Source organism: Rattus norvegicus, chromosome 6 (assembly GCF_036323735.1).
Source record: "Rattus norvegicus strain BN/NHsdMcwi chromosome 6, GRCr8, whole genome shotgun sequence".
In the NCBI taxonomy this organism is placed as follows: Eukaryota; Metazoa; Chordata; class Mammalia; order Rodentia; family Muridae; genus Rattus; species Rattus norvegicus.
Genome location: NC_086024.1, coordinates 32,170,006 through 32,184,666, shown reverse-complemented (window position 1 = coordinate 32,184,666; position 14,661 = coordinate 32,170,006). Strand labels below are relative to the sequence as shown.

The 14,661-nt window shown below is 37.9% G+C and overlaps 1 protein-coding gene across 10 annotated transcripts in view; it reads right to left on the bottom strand.

Moving 5' to 3' along the window:
- Asxl2 (ASXL transcriptional regulator 2) overlaps positions 1–14,661 on the bottom strand; it is a 143,991-nt gene that overhangs the window by 49,821 nt on the left and 79,509 nt on the right. For 5 of the 10 annotated variants that reach the window (XR_010052213.1, XM_063262612.1, XM_063262610.1 and 2 more), the window contains one exon: positions 10,824–10,971. The exons of 1 other annotated variant lie outside the window; for it this stretch is intronic. Coding sequence is in view for 4 of the 9 variants with exons in the window: in XM_063262612.1 (XP_063118682.1) it covers positions 10,824–10,971 (148 nt within the window). In the remaining 5 variants the exon portion in view is untranslated. Of the gene's footprint in view, positions 1–7,022; positions 7,150–8,258; positions 10,314–10,823; positions 10,972–12,039; positions 12,134–14,661 lie in introns of those variants that run through there. 4 more of the 10 variants (XM_063262615.1, XM_063262614.1, XM_063262616.1 and 1 more) reach the window with 3 other exon arrangements.

Sequence of the window (14,661 nt, the reverse complement as noted above, 5' to 3'; positions counted from 1 at the left end):
ACATTTCAAATGTTTTCCTCATTCCTGGTTCCCCCTCAGCAAACTCCATATCTCATCCTCCCTCCCCCTGCTTCTATGAGTGTGCTCCCCCACCCACCTACCCACTCCCACCTCCCTGCCCTGGAATTTCCCTACACTGGGGCAGGGAGCCTTCACGGGACCAAGGGCTTCTCCTCCCACCGATGCAAAACAAGGCCATCCTCTGCTACATATACAGCTGGAGTCATGGGTCCCTCGATGTGTATTGTACTCTTTGGTTGGTTTAGTCCCTGGGAGCTCTGGGGGGGGGGGGGGTCTGATTGGTTGATATTGTTATTCTTCCTATGGGTTGCAAACCCCTTCAGCTCCTTTTGTCCTTTCTCTAAATCCTCCATCGGTGTCCCCATGCTCAGTTCAATTAGCACCTGTTTCTTTTTCTTTTCTTTAAAGATTTATTTATTTTATGTATATGAGTACACTGTAGATGTTTTCAGACACACCAGAAGAGGGCATTGGGTCCCATTACAGATGGTTGTGAGCCACTCTGTGGTTGCTGGGAATTGAACTTAGGACCTTGGGAAGAGCAGTCAGTGCTCTTAACCACTGAGTCATCTCTCCAGCCCAGCACCCACTTCTTAAAAGGCCAGAAAACTGATCAATAAAAATTTCTCTGAGATTCTGCTAACTTCTCACTTGGAACAGATGACAAGAGTCAGGTGGGATAAGTTGGAAAAACTTGGCCACTTCAGGACTGTAATGAAGAAGTCTTACTCATGGCAGTCAGGTGTAATGTAGGAAACCTGCTGGAGTATCCTCCACAGGTCGCTTTGCCAAGATGGAGGAGAGCCTAAGAGGCAGAAGACTGGACCAGTAAAGGAGAACCAAAGGATGGGATCTGTGTTCAGGAACTGTCTCCATCCAACAGGAAGGAAAGCTGAGCTATCAGGAGCGCTCCCTTGGAAAAATGTCTTGCATAGGCATGCATCAAGGGCCCAGGGATTCTGTCCACTAGAGCATGGGTGCTGTACTGCCCCAGCAGTGAGCATGTGAAACGGTTGTTTGGGTGAGGTAAGTGACAGGCAGCTAACATAAGTGAGTAAAGCAGGCAGCGTAGAAGGCAGAGGATGGGACCATAGACCAAACACACAACTGTCTAAGGGTTATTGGCTCCAGTTGATTGTTGCCCTGTAGGTAAATTTACTATTTTCTTTTAGAAAACCAGGAAATCCAGATATTTCTGTGAAATCTTCCAATCTGTTGCTATCTAAATAAAAACATCTTAAAATGAAAAAAAATCACATTTTGATATAAATTAAAACTATATATGAGCAGGGCAGTAGCCCACAACTTTAATCATAGCATAGCACTCAGAAGGCAGAGACAGGTAGATCTCTGAGTTTAGAGGCCAGCCCAGAGTTCCAGGATAGCTAGGGTAACACAAAGAAACTGTCTCAAAGGCAAACAAAACCAAAACCAAAAACCAAAAAACCCCACAACAACCAAAAGTATGAAGTATTGCCAGTTAATATGTTTCTATATTTCTATTCTGTTTATCCTCATGACCATCCTAATTCTTTTTTTTTTCTTTTCTTTTTTTCGGAGCTGGGGACCGAACCCAGGGCCTTGCGCATGCTAGGCAAGTGCTCTACCACTGAGCTAAATCCCCAACCCCGACCATCCTAATTCTTAATTAATTATTTTCCACCTCCACACTCCTGGGAATAAACTTGGGCCCTTAAGCATATCAAAACACTATGTTCTATCCCTAGCTTTCTATTACAGACCTGCTTTCAAAACACAGATTAACATTATTATTAAAATCAAGACTACTACATACAGATTAAAGGCCTCATTCCTAAGATAAAACAGTAATATCTTATATTTAAAAAAACTAAGTAGTTATTTGCTTTATTTCTTATTTCTAGAATAATAGTATATTTAAATTTTAAAGTGATTACATAAAGCCATGAAGTTAGTGTCTCATTAAGTCTGAGATCCCTTCTCTGACCCTAGCTACCATGTAGGTAATACTATGTTTTCTATGTGTTTTGCACACATACATTTGGGCGTGCACACAGCAACTACAGGAGGACAACAGGTGTGCTTCAAGTCAATATTAAAAATATGGCTATTTAAAAAAAAAAAAAACAGCTTATGGCTCTAAGAAACTGGGTGGTTTTCATGTTAAGAGCATAAAAGTAGGGAAACCATATAGAAGCCAGAGATACACGTGTTGCTCTCATACAAGCTCTGAGATTCCTATTCTGAACCCATCTCTCAACTGTCAACAGCCTGAGATTCTGTGACTGTTACAGTGCAACTAAATGATGCCTAGTGATAGAAGTTACAAACATCTAAATTTGTGCTGCAAAGTATATCTAAAACATGAGTGCATATACAGATACATCAGCTCCTTCTCTAGTAATTAACAGTCCAGTATCCCAAATACAAGAGAAACATGATGGATATGATAGGATTTTTATCCACTCCAACTTCCTTACATAAAATGACTGAATAATTTTAAAAAACAAAGGAAAACTAATAAGCTCTCCCTATAAAGGGAAAATAAATGGCACCAATCCCTCCATGAGTAAAATAATGAAAATCTTAACAAAAAAATGTGGCAAAATAGAAAATAAATGAAGTAGGAAAGCCTATTAAAGACTTCACTGGAATAATATTTTAATAACAGAAATGAACCTTATTCCTGTATTTGTTCCCTTCAGCAGCTGGGAAATTAATGATGTACTGGAGTTTCGAGAATAGTTTTAAGTTATATGACCTGAGGCTAGAAAGAGAAGGCTCAGCAGTTAAGAGCACTTGCTGCTCTTTTGGATGACCTGGGTTTGGTTTCTAGCAACCACAAGGCAGCTTACAGCCATTTGCAACTCCAGTTCCAGGGGATGCAATACCCTTAGCTGACCTTGGCAGACACACTCACATTATATATAGGCAAAACACTCGTACAAAAGATAAAGAAAAAAATCTTTAAACTGCATCACCAATTTTGGTTCTAAGTCCTTTTTTGCACAATGACCATCTACTACACTCCGGTCATGTTTTTTGATTATGTCTTAAGGAGTCCCTAAATGAAACAGGAAAGATCAGGCCTGGATACTTTCTTGTTTTTGATTATCTTTAAAGAATCAGTCCTAACACTGCTCCCACCTTTAACTCAGAAGGTGCCCAAACCTTCTTCACCTCACTATTATCAACAAGAACATCTCTTTCAGTCTGAGTTAACTTTGTCAAGTTTCATTTCTAGGGTGCATATGAAAAAGAGCCCAATCCTTCCCTTTCAGTAACTTAGCACATATAAAATGATAGAGGGCTGGTGTATTAGTAGTATAGGTCCAGACTTCGATTTAAAAAAGTCTGAGCATGTTAACAGTAATGTGCTCTTGAAAAAGGATCCCTTACAAGGAAAAGTATTTCACATAGTTTTTTTCCTTTTAAAAAAAAAAAAAGTGTAAACCTAACTTTCCCTTATGACAAGATAAAAACTATATCCATGTAGCGTCTTTAATCACAGCACTTGGGATTGCACAGGCAAGAAGAGTTCAAAGCCAGCATGGTCTACATAATTAGTTTCAGGATAGCCAGGACTACATAAAAAGCCCATCTCCAAGGGGGGAAAACAAAACAAAACAAAACAAAACAAAACAAAACAAAACAAAACTATCCACACAGCTGTCTTATAGTACTTAGGATACATTTTTAGGGAAAAGACAGACACTTCCCTTAGTTATAACCACAAAATAGTAAGAGAGATAATTGATTTTACTAATAATTTTTCTGACATTTTTCCACCTTACCTTTACTTGAAATTCCATAAAGCTCTTCTTTGAACATGTTTCCTGTTTGAAAGCTAAGAGCCAAAACTACAAACCAATAATTTTCTCTAATTTACATAGAAATCAATAAGCTAGATTTAATATTGGACTGAATTTCTAAGTTTTAGTCTGTTCCTATTTGGCTGAAAAGTTATGCATGTATCAAGAGTTCCTATCAGTTTTCAACTAAAAGTATCAGTTCTGCTGTCAAAGCTCTTTACTTTGCACATAAAAAAGGAAGTGGGTTTTGATAATATCTCAATGTTCTTCCCGTCTTAGAATACATTTGAAATAGTGATGTCAGATCAAGAGTAAAGGCCCTAAATAAGAAAAATGAACAGCCACAATTAGTGTGCTTTACTGGTAAGTAGAACTGTCTTTTTAGTATTTTTGTTTGTTAAAATCTTTTCAGGTGGTGTCTCAATATACAGACCTAGCAAGCCCCGAACTCACTTTGTAAACCAGACTGAGCTTGAACTTGCTGCAATCCTCCTGCTTCTGCTTGCCGAACACTAGAATCTCAGGTATGTGCCAACCTGAGTGGCCCTTAAAACCACCTTTATTTATGTGTGCATAAGAGCACATCTGTGGAATTCAGGACAGATGTCAAGAGTCAGCAAACTTTCCAACAAGTAGGTTCTAAAGTTCAAACTCAAAAGTCATGAGACTTACTGACGAGCCATTTATAGTCCAGTCCTTTTATATTTATTTATTGTCTTCTTCTTTAAGACAGGGTCATATGAAAGAGCCCAGGATGGATCCCAACGCAAAGTCCTCCTGCCTCAGCCAGAATTAAACTGCCTCACTGAATGACGCAGCTATTTCTATTTAGCTACAGGTCTTCCACATTAGATTCACAGGGGTATAAAAATACATAAGTATGAAATATACCTGATATTTTATAAGATACTATACTATGAATGGTCTAAATGTAACAAGTTTAGATCACAAGGGAAACTAAGTTACTCTTTATTACTGGTAAATCAGCATTTATCCATCACCTATCCATTTCCTGAAAAAAAAAAAGAGTTGCTCACGTAAACATGAATTGCATGTATACTTCTCACTTCACTTTCCAAACTATTCTCCTCCTACCTTTATAGATTATTACAATTAGATAATAACTTCAGAGAGATAGCTGCAATTGTACTTATTTCTACAAATGAATCAAAGGCAGATGAAAAACTGTTGAATTTGTTATTACCTAATTTTTTTAATGATTTATTTATTTATTATATAAAAGTACACTGTAGCTGTCTTCAGACACACAAGAAGAGGGCATCAGATGGTTGTGATCTCATTACAAAACTCATTTCAGATGGCTGAGAGCCACCATGTGGTTGCTGGGATTTGAATTTAGGACCTCTGAAAGAACAGTCTTAACCACTGAGCCATCTCTCCTACTTAATTTTTAATGTCCTCTACTATTATGTAAAATGTAGGGTAAGGTTATACTATTCAAATTTACCAATGGAGCTACTAACAACAAATTTTAAGATATTTCTGCATCATAATACATTTACTCAAATTCTCTGACAAACACTATTTTGCCCACTAACAAACATTATTTCGGAGCTAAAAAGCACCAGCAAGGGACACTACTCAAACAGCTGCTGCAGCCTGGATAGCTTTTTAAAAAATAAAACACACCAACAAAACCATACCTTTATTTTACACGAATGGGTACATGTACAATTTTGGTTCCTAGCGCCCACAGATGCTAAAACGAGGGCATGGGATTCAATACTGAATAATTATGGGCTACCATGTGGGTGCTAGAAAATGAACTTGGGACATTTGCAAAAGCAACAAGTGCTCCTAAATGCTAAACCATCTCCCTAGCCTCTCCTTAGGTGACTCTTACAAGGTAGAAACAAGCCAGGCATATGTATCTTTATGTATGGAGTTCCAGGCCAACTAGGGTTATCTCAAAAAACAAAAAACAACCAGAAAAACAAGAAAAAAGCCAGATATAATAACATGCTTATGACTTCAGCATTAGAGAGGTAGAGGCAAGAAAGCTAGGAGTTCACAGCAACCTCCACTGAAATAGTTCAGTTCCAGTCTAGCCTGGGTTATATGAAACCCTGTGAGCACTTCATCCCCAAAAATGCTCCAATATATTACAAGACAATGGCATTTGCTCAATTTAGTCTGGCCACCTTTAATGTTGATCTCTTTGTTTATGATGCCATTGAGAAAACATGACTCTTGCTTGTAATTTCTCTTGTCCACAATTTTCAAACTCACCAAAAAAAAAAAAAAAAAAAAAAAGTCCAAGCTGGAGAGAAGTGGGAAAAAGACAAAGCCCTTTCCACCTTTTAAAAAGATTTACTTATTTATTTTACGTATGTGAGCACACTGTCACTGTCTTAAGATACACAAACCAGAGAGGGCATCAGATCCTATTATATACAGACAGTTGTGAGCCACCATGTGGTTCCTGGGATTTGAACTCATGACCTTTGGAAGAACACTTGCGCTCTTAACTGCTAAGCCATCTCTCTATCCCCAAAGCCCTTTACAATTTATTCTGCCCAAATCAGGTGCTTAAAAAAAATAAAATAATAAAAGACCCTAGGCAGAATAAAAGACCCTAGGCAGAAGCTGCAGTTCATCACTATCAGGCATTATTCTCAAATTATTCATGAAAGATTTAAAACAGAGCGCCCTACTTCGTTTTGTTTTTATCTCATTTGTGTCTGACAACTGAAGTTTGGGTTTGTCTCCAATAAGCTTACAAACTTAAAACTAAGATTATATGATTAGTTTTCTTGAAATGTACGTGTATAGTAGCTATACCAGAGAACAGGAGTTGATGGATTAGTTTGATGCTTCCCAAGAATAGCACAATCATTACAATGGGGATAAGGAAAAAAATTAGACCTATTTTTATACCATGGCACATCAACAGTTCTCAATGCAGTTAAAATTAGCAAGTCTATTATTATAGGAAGAATTACCTTAAGGTCGAAGGCAGTTTACTTAGCACTTAAATTTAAAAGATATTCAAACTTGAGAAAACTTTACACATGAACATCAATACCTCCATAATGTACTTAACGGTTAGTCCAAAATTTCTACTGCCACATATAACTTATTAAATATGAGGACTAAAAAAAATTTCCCTCTTCAAACAGAAGCTAACATAAGGCTACAGAATAATTAGTATGAATAGATGACAAAATGTTATGTTTAACAGAAAAGTACCTTCCAGGGAAAGGGCTTCAATGTAGCCATTATTCCTTAAGTGTCTTGGGTTAGGTATCAAATGGTATGAGAGGAAAGACAGGCAGACTGCGTCTGGTGTTTGCTAGTAGTAATGAACGTTCATTTCCTAGTGAGGAAGAGAGCTGAGAACAGTAAGTGCTCCAAGTGAGAAGACAGAAATAGAGAAGAGTTGCAAATAAGTTATTGTAAGCAACTTCCACAAGGGCCATACACTAAGGTAAACCAAGGTAAACTTTAGAATGTTGTCCAGTACATTTCACAAAGCTAAATGAAATAAAACGTGTATATTTTTTTTTCTTTTTTGAGGTAAGATCTCATTATGTAGCCCTGGCTAGCCTTGAATTGCTACAGGTCTGCATCTGCCTCCCAAGTTCTGGGACTTAAGATGTGTGCCATGCCCAGCTAACTGGATCTCCACACTGCAAGAAACAGACTTAGCATAACAATTAAGTCAAAATGGGATGGTAAGATGGTTCAGCAAGTAAAGGTGACTGCTACATAAGCATGACAATCTCAAAATCCACATGAAGGTGAAGGACTGTACAAAGTTGTCCTAAGACCTACGCATGAACACCACGGCAAAGACTCCATGCCGGACAGGCTCTGTCTGTGCCCCCCTACCCCACGGAGACAGACAGACAGACACACACATTCTAAATTTTATTAAAAATTAAAATTAATCAGACTTAAACACAAAACTCAAGATTATAAAACTTCTAGAAGACATAGAAGGTAATCCTAGATTTTGTCATGACGTTTTAGATATAATACCAAAGGCTCAAGTTCACTATACAAAGGATTGATAAACTGAACTAAATCCAAATTAAAAACTTCTGTTTTATAAAAAGAAACTGCAGAAAACCAGGACTGAAGAGACTGCTCAATGGAGTATAAGTGCTTGCTAAAACCCCGATGATCTCCGAACCACATAAAAAGCCAGATCAGGAAGCACTTATCTGTAATTCCAGTGTTCATAAGGCAAAATGGGAATAACTGCCCAGAACCCTACAGGCTGTCCTCTGACCTCTACACTGTGGCATGTGTAAGCCTGTACTAATTAGTCATATATATAAACACACACATATTTGAAGGGGGGAAAACTGCCAAGAGAATTAAAGATAAACAGAACAAAGCAAACAAACAACCCCCCACCCAAAAACGCCCCCCCAAAAAACACAGCTATAGTTTTAGAGAAAATACACAGAAAAAACTTACCGAATAAAAGTCTATAATCCAGGGCTAGAGAGCTGCTCAGCAGTAAAGAGAACTGGCTGCCCTTGCAGAGGACCCAGAGTCAGTCCCCAGCACCCACATGGTGGCTCACAACCATCCAAAACTCCAGTCCCAGGGGATCCAATGCCCTCTTCTGGCATCTGTGGGACCAGGTACATACATGATACAGACATACACACATGCAAAACTAACATACACATAAAATAAAAATAAATCTTAAAGAAAAAAAGAAGACTGCTCTTCAAAAATGAACAAAGAATGCACCAAGGCCAATAATAAAAAGTTAACATCCCAACCTTAACAAAAATGGACCAAGGATTGGGGCATATTTCTGACCAAAGAACATATTCAGATGAAAAATCACTATGCAAAAATTCTTCTACATTACATGCAATCATGGAAATACAAATGACAGAACAGTGACATACTGACACGCATTTATCAGAATGGCCAAAATCCAGAAGCTGGTAGATAACACAAACTGCTGGTATGGATATAAAAGCCATAGCAACTGCCAGTCAGTGTTGGTGGAAATACAGAGCGGCAGTCCTTGCAGCACTGGGGCAGCTCTTACAAGATCTAACATTCCCTCACAATGTTGTCATACTTCTGTGGATGTACAGAGACATTTGCCCACAAAAAAACTTGCACACAAAGTTCATAGTAGTTTTCAGTCTTTTTTGCCAAAGTAATTACATCTTTTAGGCAGTGAATGGCTTTTTGCAAATTATGCCATACAGCTGTACCCACAGGCCATGAAAACACATGGTGTAAGCACCAATACACATGACTAAGTGAAATATGCTGATCCGGAGCAGAAGGCGGTAAAATCCCTACCACCAACTTGATCACATGAATGTGAAGCCCAGGACCCACATGCGTGTAGGAGACAATCAAGTCCTATAAGTTGTCCCCTGACATCTAAATGCCATGGCACTAGTGCACATGTAAATGCACATGCATGTGAGTGTACATACATACAAAAAATTTTAATGTAATTTTAAAAGCAATGTCCATTTGAAACGATTCCAAATTCATGACAGTCTTAGAAAAGCAAAGCTATGAAGACAGTAGAAAAGATCACAAGTTAGCCAGAAGAGTGTGTAGGAGATCAGAGAAGACACTTAGGGCAGTGAAAATATTGTGTATGACATACATCTGTATACATGTCTTTGTAAATCATGCAACTGTCCCAAGTCTTAGAAGGTACACTATCAAGAGTAAATTCCAATGTGAACAAAATCTGGGTGATTAAAAATGTGCTACTTTAGGTTACCAAGTAGAACTAACAAATATAAAAGGAGAGTAGGGACACAGGACTGCTAAAACACAACATTTACCAAAAAGTGGCTTCCAGTCTGCAATTTAAACACTCAAGAGGCAGAGACAGGATGATTATCTGAATGCCATCCTAGGCTATCCAGTTGTAAACCAGTGCTACATGGTAGGGCCCTATCCTAAAAAGCCAAGAACAAAAAGAATATGTAAACAAAAAAAGCACAAAGAAAACCCAAGTCTACACACATGTCAGAGTAGAAAGCAAATGGAAACACTGTATTTTCCACTCAACTGGAACCTAAGTACTCTCTAAAATGACACTGGGAGGGGTTGAGTGCCTGTTCATCATGTGCTCACATGAGCATGTACATGAAGAGGCCAAATTCACACTAAGGCTCTTCCTTGATTATTTTCATGTTTTCCCCTCTTGCATATGTATGTGTAGTGTATGTCACATGTGTGTAGAGGCTGATCTCTCACTGAACCAGGCGAGAGCTTGTCAAGCTTGAGCTAGTCCAGCTAACTAGTAATCTTGTCTTTGCTTAAGTGCTAGCTGAGACTACATGGCACGCCTGTCCAACTTTCACATTCTGGGGATTTGAACTATGATCCTTATGCTTAAATTTTATACAGTTCCCATCATAACCTACACCAGACCCCTTTCAATCAACTTCATGTTTTAGTTTTGCTTTTTGATAACTGAAGTAGTCTGGTCTCTCCTTTCTCCCTTTCTCCCTTCCTCCCTTTCTCCCTTCCTCCCTTTCTCCCTTTCTTCCTCCCTTCCTCCCTCCCTCCCCCCCTCTCTCTTACACACACACACACACACACACACACACACACACACACACACACACACACACACACACACTCTCCCCAGCCTCCTCTTTGATAAAGGGTCTCTCAATGATTCTGAAGAATGGCCCTGGGGCTAGGCTGCATGGCCAGCAAGCCCCAGGAAATGCATGGCTCCTTCCCCTTCACTATTGTTATATATGAGTGGGTGCTTGGGATCCAAACGTAAATCTTTAGGCTTACACAGCACATTAGCCACTGAGCAATCTCCCAGTCCCTAAAAGTAAAATATTTTTAAAAACTCCTCAGTCACGCAGTCAGAGGTTCATGAGGCTAGTAGCTGCTGCCCTGAAAGGTTAACTGCAAACATTTGGACTCCTGCAGAAAAACTACTGCAGAATACTAAACTCTCAGGGAAAGACGACACCGAGGTCTGAGAAGAGTGGTGAGACACTGCCTACAGCAGTCGGAGATTACCTTTCCTTTTCCACCTGCTCTTTCTCCCTTCTTTGTTGCTGCCACCATCACTGCTGCTGCTGTTCTCAGAGCTCTGAGAATCTGACTGACCATCACTGCTTTCTTCTGAACCTTCTGACAGCTCTTTCACTCCATCTGGCACATCTTTCTGAAAATGTAGGCATCCTGTTAGGACTGGTACCATTTTAGCAAATTGAAACTAAATTTCTAATATGTAATACAATAAATAATTAGCTGATTAATTTTTAGTATTATAAAATAGTAAAACCACAAATATTTGCTGAAGTCCTGATACTTCCCTTTTTGGAGGTCAAATAAGTAAATTTTCAATCTATATCCAAAGATGAAAATTACACACATTTATATGCAGGCACAACATGTGTTTAAATTACACCAGAACAGGTATATATAAATCCACATAAAAGATGAAACATTGAGGCTTAAAAAGCTAATAATAATTTTCTTAGACATAACTGTGTTATATGTAGGGTAGCACCCTATGTATTCTGAATTCAATTACAGAATTAAAGTCAGGAGAATAAGATTATCATATTATTTTCATCTAACTAGGTCCTCTATATTGGTTAATAAGTAGCAGTAAGAAGAGGAGTATTATTTGTTTTGTTGTTTTTAAGAATCATGTTAATCACTTTAGTGTTAACATTTAGTGAGAATGTTAGCCAGAAAGAATAACTGTATCTACTTAGTATGAGAAAAACATAACCAGGTAGCTGCATTTGAAAGGCTAGAGAAGTAAGGTTTTCTGGCTTTATCTCCTCCCAACTACACAGGTTTAGTCTAAGTTAATTTCTCATGCTTTAATTTTAGTTTCTAAGGTGAGGTAACAGTACCTACCTTAAAAGATCATATAGAAATTAAATGAGCTAATTATGTTTAGAATATTACCTTTATGAGAGCTCAATATTAGATACTATGTGTTCATATAGTATAGAAACCATATACAAATAAATGATTCGTGAATGTTATTTCTCTTAAGGGTTTTCTTTCCATCAGTACTTTATGGTCCCACATTTTTTTTTATACTCACATTTAAAAAAATGAGCTGACAGGCACAAAAAAATTAATCCTACATCTAACTGGCACCACGTAACATATTCCCAAGACCATTAAGTCCGATCAAATAATAACAGTTATTTTCCAATTAAATTTCTCTCTAATCCACTCTTATTGTTATACACTTTCTTAAAATACAGACCCCATATTTTTATATTCCTTCCTTCAAAATGCAGGACAGCTTTTATAGAGTTAGTTGCCAGCCAGACATCTTGACCTGTAGGTTCAACAAGTATCTGAAATACAAATATAATTATCTTCTTTTTGCAAAAAACGTGTGATCCCTCTGGGATCAATGGCTCATGCTCCAAACCTTAGGATCTTTTCTCACCCACTATTTTACACATCCCAAATGCAATGTGTTCTATTTCTTCAATGTCTTTGGGTCTCCCTCTTTTACCATTCTGAGTTCCTCCTTCAAACTATAATCATCTTTTCATGAAAATCTTCTTAGAACACTAGATTTGATCCAATGGTTCTCCCTGATGACCCCTGACATCTGCTTACTCAACACACCACCCAAACACACAAAGCTCAGTCAGGGTCAAACCTAACTGTTAGGTAGTATTTATCAATTATCTTGATTCCAGTGATTATCACTTAATCTATTTTTTTTCTACTTACAAATCTAGAATTTTTATCTGTCTCTTCATTTGAACTACTCATAGTAAATAGGAAGCAATAGGAAAACCTATTATTCCCTGAAGGCCTTCACTCCTCTTAAGTATATGTTAAAGTGCAGCTCAAATCTTACCAGTAAGTAACAGAAACTTTCTAAATCCCTTTATTCAAAACTAACCTTTTTTTGCTTCATTATGATGGTAAAGTTTCACAGTATATTATATAAATATAAATAATTTAATAATAAAAATGTGAGCATTGACGGTTCAAGAACTATAGTTTATCCATCTTTTATTTCTGGCATAGACTTGACAATGTGATATAACACATACATTATTTGAACTATAAGTTCTTTTTCTTTAAAGATTTTATTTTATGTGTTTTGCATGTATGCATGCATATGTATACATGTATGTGCAGTGTCTGTGGAGGCCAGAAGAGAACATCATGCTAGAAGCCAAACCCCATTCCTCTGAACTATCAACAAGTGCTCTTTGCTGCTGAGACATCTCTCAAGCCTTAAACTCTGAACTTTTGATACAGAGCACTAAGATTTTACACTTTTCTTATCAACTTTCAGATTAGGAAAACCTAATGGTTTACTGTTTGGTCTTTGACTCTAGTTCTTAAAACAGGCACCTAATGATTTAGCACCCCCTAAATGATAAGAGTTACAATATCTAATGTTGATAAGATGACTGACTCTGTGTGTTTCTAATGGCCTGCCACCTCAAAGTTGGGCTGACTACTTAGAGACAATTGTGTGATTTAAAAATTGGAACTTTTAGCCGAGATCTCACGGATGAAGGCTGAGTTGATAGCAATGAAAGGATGATGCTTCAATCACAAATCTTCCATTCAAGGCTAGCCCAGGGCTTTGGCTGAGCTTGCACATGGCTAAAATCACATTTGTGCTTGGAGCTGATATGCCAAGACAGTGACCATACTCAATGACCACCTCACTTTATGCATGTCTTTTATACGAATTACAATAAATGGAAAACTTAAAAGGTTTTCTCTGACATCTTTCTGTAAGCAGTCCTAGAAAGTTAATGAACGCCAAGAAGAAGGACATGAGACAATAATTATAGCTGGTCTATCAGAGGTTAGGTCACAACCAAAGACCTGTAACTGGCAGCTGAAGTGAAGGGGCCTGATACAACGGACAGACAGTGCAAAACCTGAGTTAAATTAAAGGGTGCCTAGCTGATTTCAGTCAGAGAATTGCTTGATGTATAGAGAAACCCTCCAAACACCTGATACCAGAGAACTGACCTAAGTGGTATTAACAATAGAAAATACATTTTGAGGTTTTCCCTCCATCTCTACAACACAGTAAGCACTTTAATGAATACAAAGAAAATAATGGAAGATCTAGAATAGGTAAAATAGCTAATCTAAAATAACTAGAAGAGTTAAAATAATCAAAAGTCCCACAATACACAAATGTTAAACACTGCAGAGTCAGAGGGAGTTAAGATTAAAAAGCAGAAAAGGATTTTGTATATTGCACAAATTGGTCCTAGAACTGAATATGGTCCTTTTGCCTTGGCCTCCTGAATATTACAATTGATAACCATACAACACCACCTTCAACTCCTAGATATGGGGTCTTGTTCCTCTTTTGTTTTGTATTGTTTAAGACAGGATCTTACTGTACATCACAAGCTTGCCTAGCTAGAACTCAGTGATACCTAGCTCTGCAGCCTGGGTGCTAGGATTAAAGGCATGCATGGGCACGCCAGAAGATGTCCATTTGTTTAGTTTTACATTATTTAGTATGTTAAGTATAGGCACCAATGTGGCATAGCACACATATGAAAGTTAAAAGGACAACTTAATTATGGAACTCTCCTTCATTTACATGTGCCCAGGGGACCAAAAATAGGTTGTCAGTACTTTTACATGCTGACCCATCTCAGCAGCCCAGATCAGATGCTTCTAATGTGAGTAGACTCTACACCACTGCTGAGCACTGTCACGTGCACCTAGGAGGTAAGAGGCGTCTATGGATTTGTCACTTTGGGTATTACTGTCTATCAAACATTCAGTCTGGCTTGCTGAAAAATTTCCCTTGTTATTATTTTAATTATTGGGTAACCACAAGCTTAAGCCTTACATCAAGTGAAAATGATTCTATACA